Source organism: Mus caroli, unplaced genomic scaffold (genome assembly GCF_978045245.1).
Source record: "Mus caroli unplaced genomic scaffold, Mus_caroli_1 scaffold_14, whole genome shotgun sequence".
In the NCBI taxonomy this organism is placed as follows: domain Eukaryota; kingdom Metazoa; phylum Chordata; class Mammalia; order Rodentia; family Muridae; genus Mus; species Mus caroli.
This window is the reverse complement of record NW_028227269.1, coordinates 97,357,493-97,385,467: the sequence shown is the minus strand read 5'-3', so window position 1 is coordinate 97,385,467 and position 27,975 is coordinate 97,357,493. Positions and strand designations below refer to the sequence as shown.

General features: G+C 47.4%; 1 protein-coding gene and 1 long non-coding RNA gene across 10 annotated transcripts in view; one reads left to right on the top strand and one right to left on the bottom strand.

Moving 5' to 3' along the window:
* Positions 1-27,975, top strand: part of Foxn3 (forkhead box N3) — a 370,218-nt gene that overhangs the window by 198,844 nt on the left and 143,399 nt on the right. For all 9 annotated transcript variants that reach the window (XM_085830613.1, XM_021179586.3, XM_029484504.2 and 6 more), the window contains one exon: positions 21,719-21,831. In XM_085830613.1, coding sequence (XP_085686739.1) covers positions 21,719-21,831 — 113 coding nt within the window. The remainder of the gene's footprint in view (positions 1-21,718; positions 21,832-27,975) is intronic.
* LOC147001313 (uncharacterized) lies at positions 12-22,228 on the bottom strand. The gene is made up of 4 exons (XR_015045254.1): positions 22,026-22,228; positions 1,326-1,472; positions 848-1,194; positions 12-281 (listed from the first exon to the last, which is right to left on the bottom strand). It is a non-coding gene; the product is annotated as an uncharacterized LOC147001313 (long non-coding RNA).

The window sequence follows — 27,975 nt, the reverse complement described above, 5'->3', positions numbered from 1 at the left end:
TAGCATTGGGCACAACACTGGACAGTCCTGTCACCACAGAGCTGTCTGAGGTTCCTCAGGAAAGTTGACAGCTTCCCAGCTCCAAAGTGTGTAAGGATTTGAGGCTGTTCGTCAGTTTTCCAGTTTTTCACCATCATAACAAATCTCTAAGGAAAGCTGCACTTGGATTCGCAGTTTTGGAAGTGTTAGTCCATGACTGACTGCACCCATTGCTCAGGGTCTGCCCTGACATAGCACACCACACACAGCAGGAATGTTGTTCTGAGCAAGGCTTCACTTGGCTGTGAAGTGATGTTGAGAGAAAAAAGGAGTGTCAGTGCCCCACTTAAGGGCATGACCCCGGTCACCTGACCTCTTCCCAGGCACCGCCTGTTAAGGCTGGTCCCATTTCCCAATGACACTGTCCTTCAGTACTCAGGTCTTCGAGGGACATTTAAGACACAAGAACAAGCCTTTGGTATTCTTGGAAAAATAGGACTCACCAAGAGGTATTGGCTACAGCAAAAAGCCTTGGTATATGATGGGCGCGGGGAAAGTACCAGTCTGCAGCAAAAGTCAGCTTGTCATCTCTGCAGAGCTGAGTGAGTGTGTGGTGGGTTATGTGCTCGCCCATGCCCTGGAGCAGCCATTCCTGGTGGGGTGGGGGTGGGGATTTCGTATCCCTGGGACACTTGGGCTACACAGCCGCATTCATGCTCTTGGGGCAAACTCTTCCCAGGTGAACTTAGCTCCTTTAAATACCAGCTAGGAGGGCCACCTGTGCGGGGGGGGGGGGGGTGTGAGGTGTGGGGGGGTGTTGATCTGTCACGCCCCCTCCAGCCCTTGCCTTCTGAAAGGTAGAACTGACCTTTCATCTCAGAATATAGGCCTGGTTCCAGTGGTGGGAGAAAAGCCAAGACCTCACTCCTGCGCCCTTCTCACCAGTTGATTTTCATTTTCTCTCCCTCCAAAAAGGTAGAGACCTCATGGTATGAAAAAGATATGGGCTCCCTCTCACAGCGATAAGCACAAGAAGGCTTCTTTTATTTCAAGGAGAAACAACTCGAGTGTGAGACGTCCCGGTGCAGTGGTGGGGAATCCGATGATGTCTGATCACTCAGCAGCAGACAGATTGGTGTGTTTTAAGTGTCAGTCCCAGGATTCCTCCCAGGCTGCTAGGGATGTCCCCAGACACGTCTGGCTCTCAGAAGAGCCCTGTGGGTACACAAGAGGGAGTCTGTAATTGCAGAATTTGGGGTACTCCTCAGCTAAAGTAGCAGACGTCTGGCATCCTCCAGACTGCTGGAGTAGCTGTCTGCAGCTCCCACCCACAACGCCCAGCATACTTGTAGCATCCTGAGACTCCGGCTTCTCCTCAGTGGATGGATAATGTCACGAGGGAGCTGAGACTGTCCCTCCATCTGTGTGAGGGGCCAGTTTTCTGCTTTGACCTGGAACTCTTCCCTATTGTTGGGGGAAGAATAATCTTGGTGCTAAACAAAGGAACACAGAAACAAAGAGAAAGTAATTCCGCAGGGTGATTTCTTTTTGCAAGAGGGTGTAGCTAGAACCCAAACTGGTTTAGCAGACACACTCCCTAAAATGACCTATGTTCCTTCTACCCCAATGGCGACTGCATCTTATCTCCTTGGTGAGAGCTCGACTTCATGGTCCAGTATGATTGGCTAATTTGCACAAAAGGAAGTGAGGTGGTTTCAGGAAATTAAGGGTGCTAGGAAAACAGTGTCTTGCACTATTGTGCCAGTGGGTTAGGGTGACCATGGGAAAGCACCACAGTGTATGTGACTTTTTGTGTGTACACATCTGTTTCTGTGTGTGTACAAACACGTAAAGGCCAGAGGTCAACCTCTGGTCTCTTTTCCTTGGGAGCCATCCATCTTGTTCTTTTTGAAACAAGGTGTCTCATGGCCTGGGGTTTTCCAAGCAGGCTGGTCTGGATAGGCAGACGGCCCAGTGCAGGGACTGTATGAGCTTGTTCATGCCTCTCCGCCACTGGGTCCTGGGAATGGAGCTTAGGTCTCTTCCTTGTATGATGAGCACTTTGTCATCTGAGCTGTCTCCATCTCCACCACCCTCTTTTATTATGACAAACCTTCAGATAACCTAGAAGTTGGGAGACCAGCTCTTCATGCTTAAAGGTTCAGCGTGGATCTCAGGAACATGCTGCTCTCTGTAACCACAGCACTTTATCCTCTCAAGGAAACAAAGTAATTCCTCACAGCCTCTCATCCGCACCATATTCAGGTTTCTGTACGCACCTAACGAAGTCTTCAGGGACTTTCTGCTGTTTTGTGGCTGTCATGTTCCCCTCTCCCACCCCCAAGGCCAAAATGCAAGCATTTCTTATGTTTCAAGTGTTTTCTTATGACACTGTTGAACTTGCCCCTCTGTCCTCTGGAACTCAAGTCTAAATGACCCCAGGTCCCATCCGTTTCATTAAGCAATTGGCAGTTAATGCCAAGTGCTACCTAACCCATCAGATCTCTCTGGGCTGTTCCCAGTTAGAGAAGCTGAGCTTGCTCTAGGCAGGTTCCCACTGGATGGGGACCTGATTTGGAACCTCCTAGGCACCCACTGACAGCTGCTGCTGGATTCATTCCCATGGGAGTTACAAGACGCGACTGATAATCCTATCACTAGCTGATAGCTCTTAATGGGGAACTGTAAGGACCAACTTTTACAGAAAAAGTTCAGTACAATAATTGCTCCTAATGGTGGGAAATAAATCCCTCTATGTGATTTTCACTATGGACTCATGGAGTTTTCTCCAGGCAGTGTTTTATAATCAATTGCAACCATTATTTTGATGCTCAAATTATTGCAGATTCAGCCCATGAGACCCTTTCAGGCTGCATTTTATGCCCTTTGAACATGTACCTTCTAGTCTGTAACTACTTCCTCGTGGCTTAAGCTTCTCTTACATTTTCTATTTCTAAGCCTTGATTTAAAGGAAAAAAAAAACCAACCAAAAAACAAATTAAACCCCCTAAAACCCATTTCATGTAGCTAAAGCTGGCCTTAACTTCTGATTCTGGGATTATAGGTGTGTACCACTATGCCAGGCTTCATGACTTTACATACGTGCTCTTATCCACCAAGCCAACTCTAGCCCCTAAAATTTAATAATAATAATAATAATAATAATAATAATAATAAATTTGCTCTTTTATTTTTTAATAAATCAACTTTGTTGGGACATAATTTACATACACATAATTAAATTATAATCAGGGGAGATGTTTTGACTTGGGTGGAGAGATGGCTTAGTAGGTATAGGGGCTGCCACCAAAGCCTGATAAAGACTTTAACACCCCTCCTCCCCAAACTGTATTTAAATATAAAAGAACAGCAAGGCTGTTATGTGCACCCACATACCTTCCCCACTGAGCCCTCTCCTCCGCCCAGCTTATTGTTTATGGGAATGGTGAGCGGGCTGTGGGGACTTATACTTTAGTTCTGTGATTCCTGAGGACTGGTTTTCGGCACATACTGTGATGTGCTTACCTGGTCACCTCCTGGCAGGCTCTGGGAGTTTTTAGGAATTATGAGTAATGCTTCTTGGAACATTCTTGAGCATGTCTCTTTGAAGACCTATGGCTTTATTCACTGGAGGAAGACCTTAGGTTGGGAATCTGTTAGGTGGCCCATGTACTAAGCATAGTGTTACTGTCTGTGAAATTGCCAGGCTTGTTTTCAAGCAGTGTATAGTACTCCTTCATTGCTTCCTGTCCTGGCCAGTGCTTACATTGTCAGAAAGTACTCATAGTGTCTTATTCTAATTTGGGTTGTGTATCTTTGATTTTTGTTTATAGTTTGTTTTTTTTTTTTTTTTGGTTTTTTTTTTTTTTTTGGTTTTTCGAGACAGGGTTTCTCTGTGTAGTCGTGGCTGTCCTGGAACTCACTTTGTAGACCAGGCTGGCCTCGAACTCAGAAATCCGCCTGCCTCTGCCTCCCAAGTGCTGGGATTAAAGGCGTGCGCCACCACGCCCGGCTTGTTTATAGTTTGAATGGTCAAACATTTGTGTGTTGAAGTTGAAACATTCATGTGGTGAAATACCAAAGTTTGATTTCCCTCAGTTCTGCTCTGATGTAAGTGATTTAAATGATCAAAGGCTCTTTTACACACTTGCTGTGTGCTAGACACAGGCACACCTGTTATGAGCAAAAGAGAAATGGGGGTTGCTAGGGAGATGGTTCAGTGGATAAGAGATGTAGTCACAAAGTCCTATATTCAAGTTCCCAGTACCCATCTTAAAAACTGGTGAACCTTGGAGCCCTGTCCCTCATCAGCTGCAGCACTTGGAAGAGCGGGCCCTACACCCTGCCTGGACAGTAGGGGTTGCAGGTACGCTGCCCCGAGGGCGGGAGAGCTGGTGGACTGACCAGCTTAGATACCATTCAGGCCCAGATCCAGGGCTTTGAATTGGCCCTCCCCAACATCTACCCCATTGATAAACTGCTGTAGGGGCCAGTCCTATAGATCCAAAGCTACAGGATCTGCATAATACAAGGCAACAACAGGAGGAGTCCCAGTGAGGTCCCAGTATTGATAGAGTAGCAGAAGCCAGATTACAAAGAACATTCGAAAACAAAGAAGTATGGGCAAAAGGGTAGACAGTGGGACACTCCAGTTGCTACAAGGAGATTCTTTGCTTTGTTGGAGGGGAGGATGCAAGGGTGGAGGGTGGGAATGAGGGGTGGGGAGATGAGTGGGATTTGGGGGGCATGATGTGAAGTTCACAACAAACTAATAAGTTAAACAACAGTTGGTGGGCGCATGTGGCCATACCCATTGCAGTGGCTCCCATATATGCCTTGAGGACCTGGGACACTTGGCTCAGTCACAGTGCTAGGGGGATCAGTGAGGCTCCCAGTGGTCAAATGGGTCACGGAGGAGACTTGTTAATATCTATCTAAAGATCTTCTTTCATTCCTGGTGAAGTAGCTCAGTTGGTAGAGTGCTTGCCCAGTATATGCGAAGACCCGAGTTCCTGTATTTTTCTTGGTCAAGCAAGCCTGTAACCTCAGGGCTGCAAGGGGAGGAGACCAAAGAATGGCTCGGCCACCAGCATAGCTCCAGTTTCCGGAATAACATCAGCCAGTGATAGAATGGGACACCCGACATCCTTCTCTGACCCCCACGAAAGCATGGGCTCTCAAACCTACACACACACACACACACACACACACAGACAACTGGGGAAAATGGAAACAGTTGTCATGAGGCTTATAGATGAGCTAAGAACAGTAGTTAATCAGCCACACATGCTGTGTGTGCCCACAGGGAGGCCATAAGAGGCTAAGGCTGTCCTGTATAGATTTCAAATCTGCTTTCCCAGGAAAGACATTCTACCTACATGCTCCTTCACTTCATTCTGGTTGCAAAATACTTAAGTGTGAAAGGCTGTAACTTGAGGGCTTGTACCGACAGGCTTCACCCCTGGGAAGTTAACACCACCCACTGTGGGAACCCAGGGTTCCCAGGAAGCCAGATGAGCCTGCACTTGATCATTTGGCTTTAGGTAAAATTCCAGAGCCTCTCTCTTCCCAAGCCCTGACCAAAACATCCCCTCAGAGTCTAAAAAGTAAGCTAGGGGTGAAACATTGTCTCTATAATCCCAGCACTGGGGACGCTGAGGCAGGAGGATTGTTGAGAGTGATGAAAGAATATCTGGCAGGGCTAGAGTGTGTACTCAGTAGTAGAGTGCTAGCTTGGTATGCGTGAGGTCATAGGCACCATCTTTTCTACCGCAAAAGAGACCATAAACATATGCTAAGTCTGTTGGTCCCGTGTCCATTCCCCTTCTGTCCTCCTTTTATGCCCCTTAGGGGGATCGTGCTCCTCCAGCCCCATTAGGCAGCTCGTGGTACTTGTCCTGAGTTCCTCCTGCCCGTACCCTGCTCCACAACAGAACACCTGTGGTCTTCAGGTTTAGGTGGCTGGGTGTTCTAATGAGAGTAGGTGAACTCAGACCCGGTGACTACAATTAGCTCTGTTATGTCTTGTGTAAGATGACCTGTCAGTGGTTGCTGTAGGACCTTCACAGGCCCTGAGCTGTTGTTCACTCTGCAGTTGGCTCCAAATGCAGTTTTTACATGCATTCTGAACACCTCAGAGCCATAGTAGCGATGGATGACACCCTTAGAAAGGAATCCTGCCGAGTATTTTTAGCAACAACATACTTCTCTAAATCTGTAATCGAGTTCCATGCTCCACAGCTTACTTCACCGATGGCTCTGCACTTCCAAGGTACGCCATGGAGTGAATAATTACAGAGGCATGGATGACCTATTTTTCCGCCTGTCCGTGACTTACATCGCATAGGAATTACTATGCACCTATTGTGGTGTGTAGATTCTAAGGGTAAAATTCTAGGGTAATCAATTCTGGTTTTAGCTTGTCAGTCAGAGTCCTGCCAGGAGACTGATGCCTCCCTGAAGTGGAGTCACTGAGGAGAATCTGATAAAGGCCTAGTTCTCAGCTGAGGGTGAGCATATGGCAAAGCAGCTTGGGATGGTGGGGTCAGGAGACAGGGAAGGGGGGAACAGGATGTGCAAGGGCATGTTCTGATCCTCTGGGGCTGAAGGGGTTTAAAAAAAAAAACCAAAAAGAAACCAGCTGAGCTTCTCAGTGGTCAGAAGGGACCAGAACCCTGAGAAGTAGATGCAGCTAACCCACCGAGCCCAAGAGGACCAGTCTGAGATAAAGCCCTGCCGCCTGCCTCCGCCCTTCCCCTTCCCCATGGTTCTCTGGAGTTTCCCTTTAGAGGAGCCAGAGATGAAGATAGTGAGGAAGGGATCCCTTGGATAGATTGTCCTAATGTCACCTTGGTGTGGGAAGGGAGCCGGTTGCTCTGCTGGGCAGTTTGAATAAGTCCAGCACATATGCATTGTGAGTGTGTGTGTGTGTGTGTGTGTGTGTGTGTGTGTGTTTTGCACGCTCCTTGAGTACCTGGCTCACAAGTGCTCGTGGGATGAGTGAGGCTCCCAGTGGTCAAGTAAGTCATGGAGGAGGCTTGTTAATATTTAAAGATCTTTCTTTCACCCCTGGTGATGTAGCTTAGTTGATAGAGAGCCTGCCTAGTGTACATGAAGCCCTGGGTTTAATTCCTAGCACTCTATGGTCTAAACCAGATCTGACAGCACATGCCTTTAGTTATGGAGGCATTAGGAGTTCATCATCCACGAAGCAAATTTGAAGGCAATCTCAGCTCTATGACAACCCCGACCCCAGCCCCTATAAAAGAGTCTCAGTCAAAACCTCAGACTTTTGAGGTAAGTTTCCATGCTTAGAGGAGGGTACAAAAACAAAAGCGACAGGCTCTTTCCCAAGGTGTCATTCCTATCCTCATTGTTGTATGTGCCCCCCCACCCCCACCACAGGCCATGGAGTCCTTTCCTGAGAGCTGAGAGTGGCACTTATTTTCTTGGGTGAGTGCCTCTGAGGTTCGTGTTCTCTCTCTCTCTCTCTCTCTCTCTCTCTCTCTCTCTCTCTCTCTCTTTCTCCCTCTCCCTATACCTCCCTACCTTACTTATTCCTTTAAACAGGGTCTTCACTAAACCTGAAACTGGATCAGTGGCCAGCAAGCCCCAGTGATTCTCCTGTCTGTACCCCATATCCCAGAGTTTGGGTTACAGGCCCTTGGCATATGGCAGTGACACCTAGCTTTTTAAAGTGTGTGCTGGGGTTCACATTTGCATTCTCTCTGTTAAACCACATCCCTAGCACAGAGGCTAGAGATAGACTTCTGGCCTTCCTCACTTCAGGGCTTCCTTGGTTCTTCTCTGTCTTGTTTGCTGAGTCAGGAGCTCACTGAGTCTGGAGAGTCTGCTCAGCTGGCAGGGACCTTCCCCGTCCCCACTTCCCCAGCCAGGGAGTGTGTTTGTATGTGGTGCTCTCAAAGACAACACTTTAGACTGAGTCACCTCCCTACCACGGGGGTTCTTTTTGCCAGTCAGATTCAGTTGATGTAAGTCTCTGGTTTTGTTGGGCTTTTTCCGTGTGTGTGTGTGTGTGTGTGTGTGTGTGTTTTGTTTCTGAGGCAGGGTCTCATGTAGCCCAGTCTAGCCTCAAATTTGATAAGTAGCTAAGAATGTCTTTGAACTGTTGGTCTAGCTTTGGCCTCCCTAGTGCTGGTATTACGGGTGCGTGCCACCATCCTTGGTTAGTCTAGATAATTCTCAAAGAATCACATTGGCTATGGCTTTCTCTTTTCTCTCCTCATTTCTATTCACTGTCTTAATTTTTTTTTAGATTTATTGATTATTATACATAAGTACACTATACCTGTCTTCAAATGCACCAGAAGAGGGTGTCAGATCTTATTACAAGTGGTTGTGAGCCACCATGTGGTTGCTGGGATTTGAACTCAGGACCTTCAGAAGAGCAGTCAGTGCTCTTACCCGCGGAGCCATCTCGCTAGCCCAGTAGCACACATTTTAAGAGATACTTTCGCCGGGCGTGGTGGCGCACGCCTTTAATCCCAGCACTCGGGAGGCAGAGGCAGGCGGATTTCTGAGTTCGAGGCCAGCCTGGTCTACAAAGTGAGTGCCAGGATAGCCAGGGCTACACAGAGAAACCCTGTCTCGAAAAACCAAAAAAAAAAAAAGAGATACTTTCTTGCCAAGAGGATACAGAAAACTCTCCAAGCGTCAGCACAGATGTATAAAAGCTGTCCCCCCACTTTCCGTGATGCAGTTCATCTTGGTGTAGCCCCTTATACAGACAGATGTGAGAACCTTGGGAGCCACATTCTCACAGCTGTAAATACTTGTGGCAAGGCTGGGTTTGTCATATAGCTCACCTGGGGGATGCAGCTTTGAACTCAGCCCCTGCCTCTTGTTCTTCATGATCTGGACCCCTCCTTCCAGGGTTTGGTTTTTATGGCTATAAATGCTTTTAAACAGCCCTCTCAGATGGTGTTATAGGATCATTTAGGTATGTGAATACTCTTCAAAACTGGCCATACCAGTGGAGAAGTGAGGTTTTTGCAGACGGTCACATGCCATAGTGAGAACTGCAGTGTCATTGGGTTTGGTTTTTGAAGAAATTGTCAGTGTGTGTGTGTGTATGTACACACACCACATATCAGAACGAGATTGTGGAACTGTCTATTGCTTAAAATGTGATTTAAAATGTGGCGTGCAGTGCGTATCGAGGCAGCTGCCCGACCGTGGTATTTGTCATAGTGTGTTTTGGGGGTGAGGGTGCAGCCACAGGTTTGATGTGGCTTTCATTGGTCCCGCGTGAGTCTGTTCGCTCCTCTGAGTCCTAAGTTCTTTCTCCTGACACTCCCCACCAGCCAGACTGGGAGAGTTATGGAGTAACAGGTGTCAGGTGGTCGAGAGCGCCCTGGGCACACGGTTAATGTGAGTGGCATCACTGCTGCTGTCCCTCTGAAGCTCCTGTGCCACCCTTATTGAAACAGCGTGCGTCTGGGTCGTAAGCAGGGCTGAACCTTACCCCAGGTGACTGGCCCCTATACAGAACACATTAAATATCCCTTGTGTAAAATTACCACAAACAATCTGAAACCTTTCTCCCCAACAGCCTTCCATTGGTCGTTGGGACACCCTGAGTGATTGACAGCTGCCAGTCAAAGGGATGAGCCCACAGGACTTAGGTTCTTTGTGTATCAGGTTGCTATGAATTCTCAGGCGAGCTCAGAAAGACTGACGGACAGCTGTGTTGTCCAAGGTGCCCCTCTGGCCGTGTTAGGGTCTTACAGACTGTGCTGTGTGCTTTAGCCTAGGTGAGTCTCCATGCGCCTGGCACCAAAACTCAGCAAATACTGATGCTCCAGCAAGACTCACAGAAGCAGCATCCGTGAGAAGGAGGGGATGTGACAGTTATTAATATTATCAACTTCCTCCGATCTAAGATCACCTAAGAAGGCATGCCTCCTCAAATACCTGTGGAGGATTATTTAGATGAGGTTAGCCCCTGGTTGAGTTTGTGAGCAATTATTATTATCTTGATTAGATTAATGAAGTGAGAAAACCCATTCTAAAAGAGCAAGGCCCTGGGAAGAGGCAAAGCCGAACACAAATACCTCTCTCTGCCGCCTTGGCTGTGGACATGGTGTGACGGTACTTAGAGCTACTGTGCCCTGACTTCTGTGGCTGTCGTGGAGTGCACCCTTAAACTGTGAGCCGAGCACACCCTCTCTCCTCCCAAGTTGCTTCTTTCAGTGTATTTTATCACACACACAGGAAAAGTGACCAATAGTGCGGGGGGGGGGGGAGCTAGGAGGGTGGTCATGGGACGGTTTGCCTTTTAAATTCCCCCAAACAGGCCTCTAGGAGATGACAAATGCCCCAGAGAGGGGAGGCTTTGGAAGCAGCTGGCTATGTGGCATCTTCCATAAGTCACTGTGTTTAGAAGCTCAGGCCTCTTCGCTTGGCACCGCATAGCGGGCTGTTCTAGGGCCAAGTGAGCCGCCTTACCATCAGTGTGGGACTGTGAGATTCCTCCATCCCCTGCCTCCATCTTTCTTTCTCTGCTGTTCTTCATGTGCCGGCCATAGATAAGACTCCTGTTCCCCCTTGAAGTTTGGGGCTGGCACTTTGCCTCCCTGATACCCACTTTGGCAGCTCACTCTTTTTCTTGGCTTTGTCCATTTTAACCAAAACTTAGTAGAATTTAAAGGCCCCACAACACTTTCCCATCATTTGGCCCTTCAGCTGTCCGCTACTTGGGTCCTAGGTGGTTTCAGGTCTGTCTGTAGCGTGCTGCCACACGGGTGAGGGTGAGGTCCATTTGCAAACGCTGTTGAAGGCTGTCTGTTCTTCACTGGTAGAATACCTGGGCTGGAACTTAGAGTCACTGGGATGGCAGTTTCTCCTTAAAGCGGGATCAGTACATGCCGAGCAGGGCTGTGAACTGCATCCAGAGCTCAAGTATTCCCGGGAAGGCCTTGGTCTTTGCCAGGAAGGGTGTGTCTGTGGTTACCAAGGTGCTGTGGCTACTCCCTGCAAACTAGCACACAGTCCCGTGACTTTGTTTAACTCAGAACTCAAGTCCTGTGATTTTTGACTTTACTTTTAGCAAGTGGCCCTAATGCTACTTCCCTTGCCGTGCCCACCTGTCATTACCACGTAGAGCCTGGTTTGCCGCTTCCTGCAACTTGAAGTTTTGGAAATAAGGTGATCAAGTTATATGTGCCAGTTAGATAAGATCACACTGGGACATTTAAAAATAAATGAGTAACTAGGGGTAACCAAAAGATAAAGTGGCCCTGGGAGGGCTGGTTGTAATCCATCCAGGGGTGTCTGTGTTATCCAGGGGTGTCTGTGTATGTCAGACTCGAGCCGGCCGTAATTGCCCTCATAAAATATTATTGCCGTTTCTGAGTCACCCGAAAGCTGGCAGAAGTACAGGGAGGAGTTTAGAGTCAGCCGGAGCCCCGCTCCTCCCGCTCCGCTTCATACAGCTTCTTTATTACGTTCTTTCCTGGGTCTTTATCGTCCAAAATTAACCAAGATTTTTCTGAGTAAATGCTGTGAGTGCTGGATTTTACTCTTGACATCTCTTAGTTTTACATCAGTTCACTGTTTAGACAACAAAAAGGCAGGAAAAGGGCAGTCATGTACAGGACTTAAATTTTGTTTTGAGTTTATTATTATTATTATTATTATTATTATTATTATTGTGTGTGTGTGTGAGCGCATGTGTGTCACAGGGCATGTGTGAAAACAACTCTTGAAGGTTCATTCTCTCTCTCCTTGGTGTGTCTTCCGGGCTTTACACACCAGCTAGCAAACAGTTTGGGAATCAAGCACTTGACTCACTGAGACTTCTAACTACCTCAAACACAGGTCTTTATTCTTCTGCTTGCCTTTGTAATTTGCTTGCAAGTTTGAGGCCAGCCTGAGCTACATAGCAAGACTATCTTTTCCTTAAAAACAGGACTGTTTAATACTAACTAGGTCTTATTACAAAAAGGGGGATGCATGCACATCCCATAGTAGTTACACTTTCATTGCATTTGCATGTTTATTGTGGGTGTGTGTCTATGTGCATGTGTGTGTCTATGTGCATGTGTGTGATGGTCAGAGGACAGACAATAAGAGGGAGTCAGTCAGTTCTCTCATATCCTGTGAGACCCAGGAGCTGAACTCAGTTTATCAGGTGTGGTAGTACACTTGGAACCATCTTGCCAATCTTTTTTTTTTTTTCCCAAAGATTTATTTATTTATTACATGTAAGTACACTGTAGCTGTCTTCAGACACTCCAGAAGAGGGAGTCAGATCTCATTACGGGTGGTTGTGAGCCACCATGTGGTTGCTGGGATTTGAACTTCCGACCTTCGGAAAAGCAGTCAGGTGCTCTTACCCACTGAGCCATCTCACCAGCCCCCATCTTGCCAATCTTTATTATTATTTTTGTTTTACAGTTAATTATTGTTATTGGTGTGTCTGTGTGTGCAGATGCGGATGTGGGCTCATAGGTCTGATGTGACCCTGGCACTGACGTTCAAGACTGGTGGAAAAATGGCAGGATGGGATGGGTCCTTGCCCTTTCCGTGTGTTTCTCCTAGAGATTAATTTGATTTTAATCAAATTTTTGAATTACTTTGGTTTTACTTAAGTGTGTTAATGCAAGGAAATTATTGATCCTTTCTGCATAGATTAACACGCACACAGCTCCACTATAAGTGAAGAGTCTACAATCATCATGTGTGTAAAAGAAATCCTACCCTACTTGTCCCTCCTAGCCACGTCCCTGCAGTGAACAAGTATCATTAGTGTCTCTTACAGAGCGAGGGGACATTGGAGCCAGCACAGAGCTCATGGGTTTACATATGGCATAGGTGACACCTTAGAGGTGATTTCCATCCTAGTCATAGTGTAGGTATTGGCAGGAATAGCAACGTTTCTCTTTTTGCTAACTAGAGGACCCATTGTCTGTGAGTTTGGAATATCCTGCACTGGGGCTGTCTGGAACCAGATAGCCACCTTCCCTTGCTGAGGGGCTAGTCTCCCTGCTCCTTACAGCAGCATCCTGGCTCTCTGGACAGTGTGTGGAGTGAGTTGTTGTTGTTGTTTTCCTCCTTTATCCCTTCTGCTTTGGGGTAAAAACAAACCTCTCCAAACTCTTGGAGAGACAAATTAGGCAGATGCTTAAGGAATCTCTCTCCCCCGTTCTCTCTCTCTCTCAGCTAATTTCCAAGATAGTTTTCTCAGTGGTTTTGAAATGTAAAGGTTTCCCCCAGTGTCTGCAGCCAATAAAATTGTGGAAAGGCCCACAGTGCTCCTGAGAGTCTGTCCTGTGCTTAGTGTTTTATCTTGCTGTCCCTCATGTTTCTCGAGGCCCACATCTGGACAGTATGGTCGTTTGCTAGAGTGACCTTTCTCTGTTCTTTCCCCACCCTCTTCCCCGGTATTGTGTAACTTCTACTGTTACCAGAGAAGTTAAAGGGATGTAATGCCTCTGGTGAGCTGGGTGTGGTGCCCGGTGCACTGTATTTGCCTTTGCATCACATTTTGGACCAGGAAGACTTATCTCTGACATGCAGATGAAGAAATGTAATGAAGAACACAAGTAGTGATGCTCAGCCTCCACGCCAAGTAGCACAGCATCTTAGCAACATGGGCAGGAACCACACGGGCATATTTCTGTGCTGTTGGGAGCCTCCTTTCTAGAATGTTCTCTAGAGAAGCTCTGGCATCACCCTTAACCTCAGGAGCTACACTCTGTGCCACAGAGAGCGTCAGTACCCTGGTGGCAGGGGCTGTGGGTAGCCAGCAGTGCCCTGGAGGTGTGAGCCGGGTGTGTGTGCATGTGTGTGGCATGCTCTGTGCAGTTTTGAGGCTTTGCTCCCTCAGGCCTCATCGTTTCCCAGCCTGATGGTCCTGTGGCCTCCTTTGGCCGTTATAGGTATTCCCGTATAGTTTATTGCCTGCCTTCTTCTAGAGGTCCTGCACTAGGAAAATGGATTCTCCCCACCTTGCCCAGCATCTCTTGCCCTGTTGTTTTCTACAAATGATGTTAAGTGGCCTGCTTCCAGCAGAGCCCAAGAAACATGCTTTGCTTAGGCCGAGGAAGCATGATGGGCTGGCTCTGAGGATACCGCCCCCACCCATTGTCCCCTTCCCCAGCTGCCTGGCAGTTTGAACCCAAGTGTAGACTGAGCTCCTCAAGTATATGAGGAGGAGCCAGAAGTCTGGGAAGAGGCAGAGAGCACCAGGCCCAGTGTGTGGGAAGCTGTGTTGTAGCCTGGTGGGCTCCTGGTTGTAGCTAGTCACCTGGGTGAAATGGACTGGACTGGTCTAGAAAACTAGGCCTCCCTGAACCTGGGCAAAGTTTGTACATGTTGTGAGCCGTGGCAATGTGATAAAAATGCCAGCTGAGGCCCCTCTAGAAAGCTAAGTGTTACTTGATGACAGGTGAGTGAACTTTATGGTCTCTAGCTTCTATGTGAGAACACCTCCCTACAGAGAGCACAGGGGCCCAGAGCCTCCCACCTCCAGCCCACACTCAGCTCTGCAACCCTTCCTGAACCTCTGTTCTCTACTTTATCCTCTGAGCCAGGCTGCTCCCTACCCTGTCCAGGAGGGGCTGTAGGCCTGCTCTTCAGAGCAAAGTCCTCTGATAGGAAGCCCAGAACTCCCACAGGGTCACCAGCCCCCTATGGGGTACATAAAGACAGAACTCCGCCTCTTTCCTGGACTATCCTGACTGGTTCTCTAAAGCTTTTGTTCCACTCTGATCCATTCATTTTTCTCTTCCACCTTGAGCAAATTGCTTTCTTTAGGCTGATGGAAAGTAACCTCAAGCAAACAGTTATTACATTTTATTTCTCATGTATATGTGGATGTATGCTATGTATGTGTGGATGCATGTTTGCATATATATGACCATATGTGTGTAGGGTATGTGTGCATGTGGGGGCCTGGCATTGGTGTCGGGACTCATTTATGGTTGCTTTTTACACTTTATTAGTTGAGGCAAGGTCTCAGTTAAACCCAGTGCTCACCACTATGACTGCTGTCCCTAACAGGCTTGCCCGGGGATCCTTTGTCTCTGCTTTCTGAGACTGGAGTTACTGACAAACCCTCATGCTCACTGGACATTTGTGGATCCAGGGAATCCAAACCCCACCCTCATAAACAACCAGTTAGCCAGCTCCCCAGCTCAGTGAGAAAGAGACAGACAGACAGACAGACAGACTCAGTGAGAAAGAGACAGACAGACAGACAGACAGACAGACAGACAGACACACACACACACACACACACACACAGAGGAGACAGAGCGACATGAAGATGTGTGCATTTCAATGTGGTTTACATTAATTCACAGTTACAAGTAGCTGCTCCTAGGCAGGGGCTGCGCTTTGGAGCACAGTGCTGACAACGATGGCCATTTAGCTTTTCATTAGCTTCCTAGTAACAGAAGCACATAGTTGTTGTGCCGTTGCTAAGTGCCAAGCCCAGTGTTGTCTTGTTTCATCCTCACCACAGGCCCAAGAAGTAGATGTTGTTACAGCACTCCCATTTATAGACCAGGAAATTGGAGCTCAGAGCAGTTAACTATCTTGCCCAGGGTCACACAGCTGAGAAGTTGAAGTAAAACTTGGACTCCAGTCTTAAGGGACTCCAGTTTCCATGCCAACCAAGCTTAAGGGTTGCCCTTTGAAACACTATTGAGTAATGCATTTTATGGCCCAGAAAAATCAGAGTCCGTGATGGCCCTACATGTAATACACAAAATTCAGGCCCTGTGGGGACTTGGTCTAAAAGTGTTGTAAATTGTAGTATGCAAGAACACAGCGCAGTGAGGCACAGCCCCACTAATGATTTTTATTGCATCATTACTGATGAACATGACTTCTAGTGTGTGTCTGTACGTCTCCTCCCTCTCTCCTCCCTACAGGTGCTCCCTATAGGTGCTCCCTGTGGGGGAGCACCTGACTTAGATCTCCATTGATGCCCTCTCCCTGAGTCCTGAAGGACCAGCCCAAATCTCTTATAAGAAGCCCCCTTACCTGGGCCCTTCTCTTCCTGGAGCCATAGAGCTTTGGAGTTGAACCTGAACAGAGGTGCGGAGCTCTAGGGCAGAGGGAGCCAGCTGTGCGCAGTGGCTTTGCACGCGCAGCTTCCTTGAAGCGCAGCCACATTGGCTGGTTACATCTTTGCTTGCTTTTGTGTTGTCGTGGTTGCCAGGGTGGAGCTGTGTTGTCAACAACAGAGCCCATGGACTTCAGAGGTGGAAAGATTCCCTCTGGCCTTTTAAGAAAAAGTTTACCAAACCTGACTCCAGCCGAGCCAGTTGACAGTAGAAATGTCAAGAGCTGGAGCACTTCAGAGCGGGCTACAGGATCAGTGAGGGACAATAGAGGACAGATAGACGGATCTTGATCTCTTGGTGTCCTGCTGTCACCTCCTGGAGCTGGGATCACAGGTTTCCACACAGATCTCCGCACCTGGCTTTATTTAGTGCTGAGGCTCGAACCCAGAGCTTTAGGAATCCATAGACTGACTGAGAGTCCCCAGTAAATTCTCACGAATACCATAACCAATACATTTGATAGATAGGGTCAAAGGTTAGGAATCCAACAGCATGCTGGATGGTCCTGTTCTCTAGCCTTTCTTCTACCTGGCTAGGTACACAAAACCACTGTTTTTCTTTGCCTGGCACTTTGAATCATTCTCATATCCAATTAGTTTTCTAAAATATATTCTGAAGTGTCGTGTATTCCCCCTCCCCCTCATCGTTCCTCCTCTCCCTTCTCCTCCTTCCTCTGGCCTTACACAACTCAGTGCCTGTGGTCATTAGACCTGCATACTGAGTCTGACCCAGACCCCTCTGGGCAAGCCCTGTGGCCACCCCCAGTGCCTGTGTCTCCCATACAGCAGCGCCTCCTTGTCCTTGTCCTTCCCGGCTGGTGGCTTAGCCTCACACCACTTGTCTTGTTCCTCTCTGGAACATAAGGTGCGTGAAGGCAGCCACCTTTCTGTGTGGGTGTGGCTTTTATTCATTAATATCTCCTCCATGGTGACTGGCAATGAGGTAAATAAGAAGGGGGCGGGGAGAGGAAAGGAGGAACAGACAATTGGTCAGTTGGTCATCAGTGAGGTTGGGTAATGTTGGAAATATCTCCAGAAATGACATATGAGAACCATCAAAAAAGTATTTCAAGGTCACCGAGAGAACACACCCACTTCTCCCTCCTTTTTAAAACAGGCTCCTGATGGCCAGATCCCCCAAGTTCAGCCCATGAGCCCCACATTAAGTATGTCTCTTTTTACTGTCAGGAGAGACCTTTACCATGGAAAGGGGCAAGAAGGACGAAAAGTTCCCAGCCATCATTGTCTTAGACCAATGTTTGCCGAACACTGTTGGCTGACCCCCAGCTAGGCATACCCACTACCTTTTAACCAGAACACAAATACACGTTACATGGGTGTATACACAAACATCTCATTGCATTTTTCTACTATATTTTCTACAGCTATTTTCTGCCCTTTAATGTTTGATTTTATGCAGTCCTATAAGACAATCCTAGTTATGACCCATTACGTGGTTTCATGACCTGTTAAGGCAGAAGTGCCATAGAGTTTGAAAACAATACGTTTTCAACCATGGAGCTCTAGTGCTGGGGAGATGGCCCAGCAGGGAAGAGCACAGGACCTGCGGTCAGATGCCAGCACACACATAAGAGACAGGTTGTGCCTGTGCCCACAGTAAGCCTGGCTCTGGGAGAGTGGAGCAGGGAGGATCCCTGGGGCGTGCTGACCATGGTGCCAGCCATGGTGTTCTGCTTCAGGGTGAGGCAGAGTGATGGAGCAGGACAGCTGGCATCCTCGTCCCTTCCTGTCCTTTCCGCACAGTGCAAACAGCTTGCTTGGTACACACACACACACACACACACACACACACACACACACACACACTGTGCCTTTCCTAAGGAATTCTTTATCTACCAAAGGAATTTGATTTGCTAAATTTAACTGCTAAGTGCATTTTACAGGGCTGTGGGCCACAGGGGGATAATGAGGCTGTAGACAGGCCCCCTCCATCCAGACCTCTCTAGGAGTCTGGAAGAGAACACCTTTTCCTGGTAAATTTCATTTAATGTTCCCCCCTTAAAACTTCTTTCTTTCTTTTGTTTTTTATTTCTTGTATGGTGACTTTTTGTTTTTATTATCAGTGGAGTTAGTGGAGTTAGGGGCTCCTCAGGTAGTTTTTAAATAAAAAGATAGAAAACCTTGGCTTGACTTTGGCTTATCTTCACACTAATTTTTCCACTCGTGTCTGTACATTGGTTTTCCCTGGGGGGTATGATGTATGTGCATCACTCGTGTCTGTACATTGGTTTTCCCTGGGGGGTATGATGGTGTGTTAGTGCATATACAATCACATAATACATGCACATACATGTGCATGTATCTCAAAAAATGCACCCTTCAGTGAAGGGTTTTATTGTTTTGAGTTCCTTAACATTTAATGGTCCGTGACCTTCACAGTTATTTCCATTAAAAAGGTTTGCATTCTCCTTTTTTCGGAGGAGATGCAGAGATTTCCATAACTGCTCTGACCCTCAGAGTTATTACACAACTATAATCAAATTACACCGTTCTGCAGGAGGCGTTCCATGCCGTGTTTCCTGACCCTCGAAACTTGAGCCCTCTGGTCGCTATGCATTTCCATTTCAGAAGTTTTTAGCTAAACCATCTGAATTGCCACATGAAACCAAGGAGAAGGCTTGATGATGGGTGTGTTTCCAGCCTCTCCTACTGCCCCAAACCCCAAGGTCTCTCTGCCTAGTGCTTTCCCCTAAAACCATCAGAGGCTTTGACAGGGTCCCCACGGGTGCATACCCAAGAAACATTGCATTTGGCTTTTCTTCTTTGGAATGCCTGCACTTCTAGAGTAGGGTAACACTAAAACACAGTGTATGAGTCAGCACCTGTCTGGTGAGAAAAACAACAGAAATTCCCCCCAGACAAAGAACCAGCAATCCCAGACCTCTGGCTGGTCAGGTCACAATACGTTTCTCTGGATCCAAAGCCTGAGATTGATAATGAGCTTGTGCTCATTAACACAAAGCCACACGTTATGACTACATTCAGAAACAGGTTCAACGATCATGATAGCAAGACCTAGGCAACAGGAAAATTCTAGGAGCTGGATGGTTGTCAGTGGGGTTGGCTTCCCAAGTAAAGAAGTTACTGTGGCCAGAGCCGGTGTGTAGGGTGCACAGGAAGCAGAGAGAGTCACCGGGAAAAGGGGGCGGGGGGGGGGGGAGGTTAGACTAGAATACCAAAAGATCTCACCAACATATTGTTCAGCCAAGACTCCAGCACGTGAGCAGTGGCCATGTTAAACCCTTCAGTGTGCAAGAACCCCTCTCCTGCCTCTGCTGGAGTCAAAACTCCATCAGATGTAAGGTTACGGAGCATATCTAGGCAGGTATGTCCTCTTCCTTAAGATCTCTTCAGTGATACATGCAGGCATGGCCACCATGTTAGGGTTTCATAGCACACCATCCCTGGGCCATTTGCCTGTCTCTCACCAGTGAGGGAGCCATGACTTTCTCCGGCACCATGGATGGCGCCAGACTTCCCATTCTGGTTCGTCACCCTTCCACTCAGCAGCTGGATCTCTTACTGGGGAACTGTTGTGCAGAGTCTGGGCTTTATTCTATGCACTCTGTAAATAACATTACAGCATCATAAACAGGATACTTGAGTTGGGGTTGCAGGGAGCGAGCGCATTCTTGGCTTACAGTTGCTCACCCGGGAAGGCTGGTTGGGCCCTGGTGGCTTTGTTTTTTTTTTTGGGGGGGGGGGGAGTTCCAGGTAGGTGAAAGATGAAATTTGCCCTCCCTTGACAACCATCTTTTTTTTTTTTTTTTTTTTTTTTGAGACAAGGTTTCTCTGTATAGCCCGGGCTGTCCTGGAACTCACTCTGTAGACCACGCTGGCCTTGACCTCAGAAATCCACCTGCTTCCTTGACAGCCATATTGATGAAAACAAAGGCCCCTAGTTAGGCGCCTGCTGCTGGGGCCATCTCCTGGCAGAAGTGTTTCTATTGCATCTTGGCTATGGTCTTCCCTGCAGCTTAGGACATGCTGTGCACTCGTCCCCTGGCTCAGGGCTCAACTGGGAGCCTTGGATGAAGGTCAGGCCAGCCCTCCCACCTGCAGCTTGGTAGGTGCTTTGGTGGCTTCTTTTACTTCAGTGTGGTAACTCACTGTCTTCCCGGCTCTGCCCACACCTTACCTTTTTAAAGTACACCATGCATTGTACTCCACAGGAAGAGAGAGAGGGTCCAGAGCCTGCCTTACTTGGAAAGTCTGGTCCAACCCTGCAAACTATGCCAGACTTAAAAACATGTACAGGAAAGGAAATAAATGACTTTGAGATCTTTGACTGCCCAGATCATTAAACCCTACAGGTATATCTTCCGCATAGATGCTCTGGGACCAGGGACCAGGTGACCCGCATGGTTCTGGGTATGGCCTTTGACCATGGCTTTGTAGGACTCCCCTGACCCCGGAACACTGGAAATGGTTCATTCTAGGGGTCCTGCTGTTACAGAGGCTTAAGAACCATTTACGTGTGCTGTGAACACACAAGGCTTGAAAGAACACTATTTGGTGACGTGATAACTGAAATGCAGACTAGGAAAATTCTTCAAAGATTTTTTTGGAATGGCTTAGCTTTAGTGGTCCTTCCATGCGATCTCCTTGTGATTTGCCCCTCTGTGTTAGTTTAAAGGTTTTCATGTTTGCTTTTCTCAATGTTGGAAGACACCACCAGGCTTTGTAGAGGAGAGTGAGGGAAATTACAAAGGAAGCATGGGTGGGGTGGGACTAGGTCATTTAGCTTCTTTTCGTTCCAAATCCGTAAATATTTACTGTTGACCTTCTCAAATGGTTTGGGTACACTGACCCAGTTGAAAGCAGGGCAGGCGAGAGAGCAGCTGTTCCCCACCCCCACCCACTGTTAAAGCTGATCTCAGACCAATTGCCTCCAGCCAGCCCAAAAGTGGCCTTCAGGGAAAGCTGCCCCCTTCCCCCCAGGGAACAGTTTTAGCCAATTTACACTTTTAAAGTGCAACCTCTTCTAAAGATTCCTAGAGACAAGAGCAGATTGCTGTGAACTGAAGGACACCCCCTTCCATAAAAATAAAAAATACATTGAATTCTGGCTTAGGTTTGCTATTGTTGCCAGGTCTTTTGTTTCTGAGGGGAAGGTAATTATAAATTCCATTCCAAGCATAAATGTTCTTTTGTGAGCAAGGGGGACGGGATACCAAAAACAATGAGTGGATTACGTTTCCATTTTTGTAAGATCGTGCCAAGATAATGTGGTTTAAAACAGCTGGGGTTTTTAGAGCAGAGATGGAGCTTCGAAAGGTCTTCTCAGCGCCCATGAACGTCAGCCAAGTTAGAGACTTCTGGACGAGTCTGAATATCCCTCCAGATTCATACTGAGAAATAAGGGATTTTGGGTTGGGGGTAGTTCAGACTTGACAGTCATGTTATTGCATCAACATAATCCGGTAGCTACACGTTCATCTGACCTCATCTACTCAGGGCATAGAAGAGCTGAGAGCTTTTAGTGGTGTCCTGTTGTCAGCCTGAGAAATCATTAGCAAATGAACAGGAAACTTTTGTGAATAACTACAATTTAGCCCTGTATTTGCCTACCACAAAATTCTCTGTACTGTATTAATATGTTTTCATTTTAATTTTTCTTTGCAGAGTATTGGGAAAGGGTCATTGTGGTGCATAGACCCAGAGTATAGACAAAATCTAATTCAGGCTTTGAAAAAGACACCTTACCACCCACCTCCTACTCCTCAGGCTTATCAAAGGTAAGTGACTCGGACTACTGGGGTTTGGTTTTCTTAAAGTCTCCTGGAATTTTGTTACTTTAGCAGAGACAGTCTCTAAAACTAATTTAGTAGACCGTATGAATGTTTTAAAAATAACTACAGGCTAATGGGAAAAAGAATGAAGTCTGATGAGGAGGTGCATCCATGGGCTATGCATTTCCTGGGAAGCTTACCGCTTCTGCAGCTCCGAGCGAGCGGGCGTGGCTCCGGAAGGGCTCCTGGTAGGTAAATGGCGTCTTCCTGGGTAGAACCAGTTACAGAGGAAAGTGGACAGCTTTTCTATCTCTGCGGGTCACGCTTTGTTGGGATAAGAGCAGTGAGGCACACAGGTGATTCCACCTTCCCGCGGCCTCACTCTAGAGATGTGGAAGGAAGGCAGGCTCGGTTGTTGTCATCCGGTTTCCATGTCGACAAGCTCCTGAGTGATGGGTTTGTTGTGGTTACTAAGTGTTTGCCTTGAGGACCGTGGCCACTTTCCCTCCTCACGGGTCTGGCTGTCATGAGACTGAGGTCATGAGTGCATTTTTACAAATATACAATGGGAGGGGTGTAAGGTAGATTGTCACAGTTTAAAAAGCAGGTTAGTGCTAAATTAGAAGAAAGGCCCTTACAGAACAAAGAGCCGGATTTCAACCTGTGGATGGAGTCTTAGCCCTTCACGGTGCTTGTCATCAGGCCCACTAAGAAAGTTTGAAAATTACTTTATTTAAGTGTACAGCTGTTTCGCTTTCATTTATGTCTGTGTAGCATTTGAATGCTTGGTGTCTGTGGAGGCCAGAAGAGGGCATTGCATCCCCTGGAACTGGAATTACAGACGATTTGAGCCACTGTGTCAGTGCTAGGAATTGAACCTGGGTCCTCTGGAGGAGCAGCCGGTACTCTTAGATCACTAAACCATCTTTCCAGTCCCCTACCAAGAAGTTCTAGAAGGCATGTAGCAGCGTTTCCTTTGTTAACTATCTGGTTAAGAGAAACTGCCAGTGGAGTAGACATTTATGTTAATTGGGAATGGCCCGGTGTCAGAAGGCTGGGGAATTTTACAGTCCACTTGCGGATTTTTCTGTTCTGATGTTTGTTCTGCAGGAGGGCACACAGAGTGAGCCTTCCAATGTGGCATTAATGAAGTTCTTGTGCGTTCCATCACAGACCCTAGACAATCAGTCTCCGGCAAGAGACGGGAGAAGCAGCTGGGCTCTATGAGAAGACTGCTGTATGTCTGCCTTTGCTAGGCGATTAGCGTGATGGTAGCCATAGTAACTGGAGTGTCTCCATAGTAACGCGTAGCTGAGACAGGTGCACTTGCATCACAAGGCTGTTTGTTGCCTGGCAAAAGGACAGGCCATTAGTACTTAGACATAAGCTGTTGCCTTAGAAACAAATAACCCTACATAGCAACTACAGTTGGTTCGCAAGGGTATTTTTGGGGGGCTGGGGGAAGGAAGGTTGTAGCTGCTTTTGTCTGTGTTCCTAAAAATCAGTGGAAGCATACTTTATTTGAAATGACAACTCGAGGTCATATAGCTGTAGGAGGAAGAGATGGGATTTTCCAGAGCAGCCTAGCCTGCATTGTAGGAATGTCCAGAAGGGGAGAGCCATATGCCTGCCTCTCTTCTTGTGACTGTAGCCATTCCTGAACTAGAAGCTGGGATTGCGGTAGAGAGTTGCTCCTTTATGGGGTTGGTGGGGAGCCTGGCACTAATTATTGCAATACTGTCGATACTCAGTCTCCAAGCCCACCCCACTAGTTTCTCTAGTTTCTCCCTTAGAAGTATGTCACACCCATTTGCTTCTAGCAAGTTAAAAATGTAAGTGTTAATCACTGGGTCGTGTCATTGGTTCATTTAGGCCAGTGCCTTGTTGCCAAATGTGACCCCCAGGGAAACACTGCAATTATTTAATAATTTGAAGGATTATAATAGAACTCTGGGGGTTGCAAGTAGAATACACACAGGCCAGAAGTATTGCGAGCTGGCTGTAACCTAATGACTTCTCTAGAGTCCTAACAGGGGCATGAAAATGCAGATGAACTGGGGCTTTTACAGTAAATGATTTCCAGATGACCACTTCAGATCCAGTTCTGTCCCTTGCAGTTAACCGGTTCCTTCCATATCAAGGTGCTTAGATGTCAAGCCCGTCAACATCACTGGGGGTTGAGTGAGTGAGGCCATTCCAGCCCACATCTTCATGATTTGGATCCAGAGAGCACTGTGCTCTCTCCAGGCCCTGGAAAGGGTTTGCTTGAGAAGCCAGCCTATGGTGTGAGAGCTCACACTGAAACTGGTGAAGAATTTCTCTGTACCAGGCCACTTGGTGATGTAATTCCAGGAGGCCGGAAGTGGAACAGCCAGCCATAAACAGATACCAAAAAGCTGAGTTAACCCGATCTGGCCAGGTCTACTGTGACTCAAGGGGTCCTTGTCAGCCCCATGTGGAGCCACTGTGAAGGGCACCTGGGTAGTGTTTGGCTTCCACAGAGCTGGTGTTTGGCATGTGAGAGAAGACAGTGATTATACAAGAAGGGCAGCTATTGCTGTCCCTTGCAGGTGTGCTTGGCAGCAGCACTGGCCTGAGCTGCAGGTGGCTGGAAGCTCTGTGAGGAAAATCCAGGAGTCTGAAAACACTACCCCAAGCCTTGTTCCCATCCAAGCGGAATGCTAAACATTGCAGTCTGTTGGCTTGCACCTGTTTTCCAAGATTTTGTTAGAATGTTCCTCTACACCTGTTTTCTCTTTTTATTTATTTATTTATTTTTTTGTCCTAAATACTGTTTTTAACTAAAATTCAAAGAGCCAGGTGAGTTAGCCTTTGTATTAATTTACATAGGCCACCCTGACAAAGCGCCACAGCTGAGTGAGTCAGACAGCATCAGGAATTGCCTCTCACCCCATGAGCCCAAGGTGTTAGCAGGGTTGGTTTCTTCTGGGAGCTGTGGGAGAGGATCTGACCCAGCCTCTTCCCCGGTTCTAGTGGCTTGCTGGTTATCTGTGGTATTCCTTGGCTTATATTTCACAGGACTGTCTCTACCTCCGTCTGTCTTAGGGGGACGCTAAGCCTTCCTGACTAAAAACCCTCCTTATTCCAGGGTGACTTTAACTTCTCCAATGACACACACTTGAAATACAGTCACATTGTGAGATACAAGGGACCTAGGACTTCCGGAGAAGATTTTAGGAAGTTGTAATTCAACCCTTAGCATTCTGGGGAAGCAGAAAGTCCAGGTGTGTTGACAATGCAGAATGGTAGAGGAGTTTCAGGACACCGGAGCCATCCTGAAATTGCCCCAATGAGCTAAGGGATGTCACTGCATTATAAACAACATACAAACCAAGTGTCTGTGAGCAGGAGCTGATGGAGACAGATGAGGTCCATTTCCCACACACACAGAATCCCACGTGAGTGGTGGAAACAGTTCTTCCCTAAGAACTTCTTGTAAAGAGTGGACTGTCGAGGAGGGGTCCTAAAGGATCGTCTTAGTCAGGGTCTCTATTGCTGTGAGGAAACACTGTGACCAAAAAGTAAGTTGGGGAGGAAAAGGTTTATTCAGCTTACACTTCCCAATTATAGAAGGAAATCAGGACAGGAACTCAAAGAGGGCAGGAACCGAGAGGCAGGAGCTGATGCAGAGGACGTGGAGGGGTGCTGCTTTTACTGGCTTGCTCATGGTGGCTAGCTCAGCCTGCTTTCTTATAAAACCCTGGACCAGCAGCCCAGAGATGACACCACCCTCAATGGGCTGGGCCCTCCCCCACTGATCACTAATTGAGAAAATGACTTACAGCTCTTCTTGGAGACATTTCCTTAACTGAGGGTCCTGTCTCTCTGATGACTTTGTGTGTCAAGTTGACACGCAAAACCAGACCATCCAAGGATGTTTATAGTGAGCAAACTTGACAAATGCTAATTGTCAATCAAAGTTCCTCATCTGCGGCTGGAGGGATGTCTCAGCCAGTGATGAAGAGCACTGGCTGCTCTTCCAGAGGACTCAGGTTCAATTCCCAGCATCCCCATGGCAGTTGTGTAGTCAGTCTCCTACCTCTGTGGACGATACCTCAGGTAAATACTAACTAAAAGATGACTTGGGTCTGCAGTTCCCATTCGTAGCCCTCTGGCTACTTTAGGATTAGGAATGTGGCAGTTGGGTACCTACACCAGGTACCTACACCATGGCAGGAGGCCTGGCACCCCTCCCCAGTTACCTAACTTCCTTCTAGTAGGCCCCTCCTCCATTATCTCCCAGCCACAAGCTATGGACTGACCCTTTAGCATGGGGGTCTTTGCAGTAGTGGGGGCGTGTAAATTCCAAGCCAAAAGGTGGTCTTCCTGCTGAAACCCATAAGCTCATTTTAACCATGGGGAAAAACTCAAACAGTGGCTTTGTCCTCCATGAGGATTGTTTCCAAAACCCTGAACTGGCACTCCTCACAGCCGCTTAGGTCATCAGAAGCTAGGAATGTCTGAAGAACTTGTGCAGACTAGAGGAGGCTGGGGAGACAGGGTGACTACACAGGAAACATGATCCTGGAACAGAGAGGGAGCCTTAGACAGAAAAAAAAGTGCACATCAGTAGCTCGTACATTCAGCTGAAAGTAATGTGCTCATGTTGACTCCTCAGCCGTGACATATGTGCCACAGTAATGTAGGATGTATGGTGGAAACCTGAGCTGGGGACATGGAAACTCCCCAGGTTGTAGCAGAACAGAAAACTAGCTCCCCAAACACAGAGCCACTGAAGTGCTGACCACCAGGACTTCTTCCTTCTTCCTTCCACCCTTTGTAGGATCTGCAGAGCCACAACAAGGGTGTCACGGTCATTTAGCAGGCACAGTTCTTGGCTCTTTCTCATTGTGAAGTGCTCAGCTGTGCTTTGTAGAGTCCCCACGGCTGAGTTCAGGGACTGAGGCCAAATCAGCTTGCATAAGGACTCTACACCTTTGCCAAGGCCGGGTGCAGGCACGGGCTTCAGGAAAGGGAGGGCTGTTATTTTTGGATGTCTTGCCTTTTCTGCTGGAGAGCACGGTGGGCTGATTTAATAGTTAGTGTGTTTCCTATGACAGCCCTTCCTCGATGGGGCCTTTCTCAGGACAGGATAGGCATTCTTTTCATAGATGCTGCCAGAGTGCCTTCTTAATTGCATTTATTTATTCTGTGTATATGTGTGCATTCACATATAGGGTCAGAGGACAACTTGTGGGAGTTCTTTTCTTCTACATGGTTCCCAGGAATTGAACTCCTGTCTTCAGGCATGGTGACGAGTACCTTTCTTAATCTGCTGAGCCATCTTGTCAGCTTCCCATCAACTTGTAAATGAAATTTCCAGGTCACCCCCAACTTTTTCCATGTCTGATGGTTAAGTTAAAAGATAGCACCCTAGTGGGTGAACTAAGCTTGTGTCGCTTGGGGACCTTATGGGGCGGCATTTAAATGTTGAAATATTAAACTGATGTTCAGAGAAGGTTGATGCTCTTACCCATGTTTGTGACGTCAGATGGTTGTAGCAAGTCTTCCGTGTGGCTCTGCTGCAGCGTTTTTATTGGTAGAGGCATCAGTCCAGCGTCAGTGTGCAGAACACCGTGGTCCGCCTTCACAGATGAGGGCAGGTTGTGTGCTGCCCAGGCCGGGTGCTTTCCGGCGCTTCCTGCAGGACGGGTTTTTACAGAGTGGAAGCCGTGGTTTGCGAGCCAGGCTTAGTGAGCTCGGTAGGTTTTCTAGAATCCGTACATTTCAGCAGCTTGGGCTACTGTGGTCAGAGACTCAGATCCAGGGGCTCTTAGCTCCCCATCATGGTTCTCGTGACTTCTTTAAATATTATTGCTCTGAGAATAATGACACCTTGTCTCGTCATAACTTACTTTAATGCAGTGTCTAGAAAACACTTGAAGAAATTTTTCTTCTCACTTTTTAAAAATGTGATGTCCTCCATGTTCTTTCAGTCTCTTTCTCTGTGCCTCCTTCCCCCCATCTCTGTCTCTGTAGCAATTTAAGAATGTGGAGCCCTTCCAAGCATTTGATGTTTCTGATGGTAAGGTTCTTTGTGGAATGGATGAGTTTTAATGTCCAGTCGTCAGTTTCAGTGGATCCTTCCTGCTACTGTAGCCTTGTGATTTATCTTTATAGTTTTTAAAT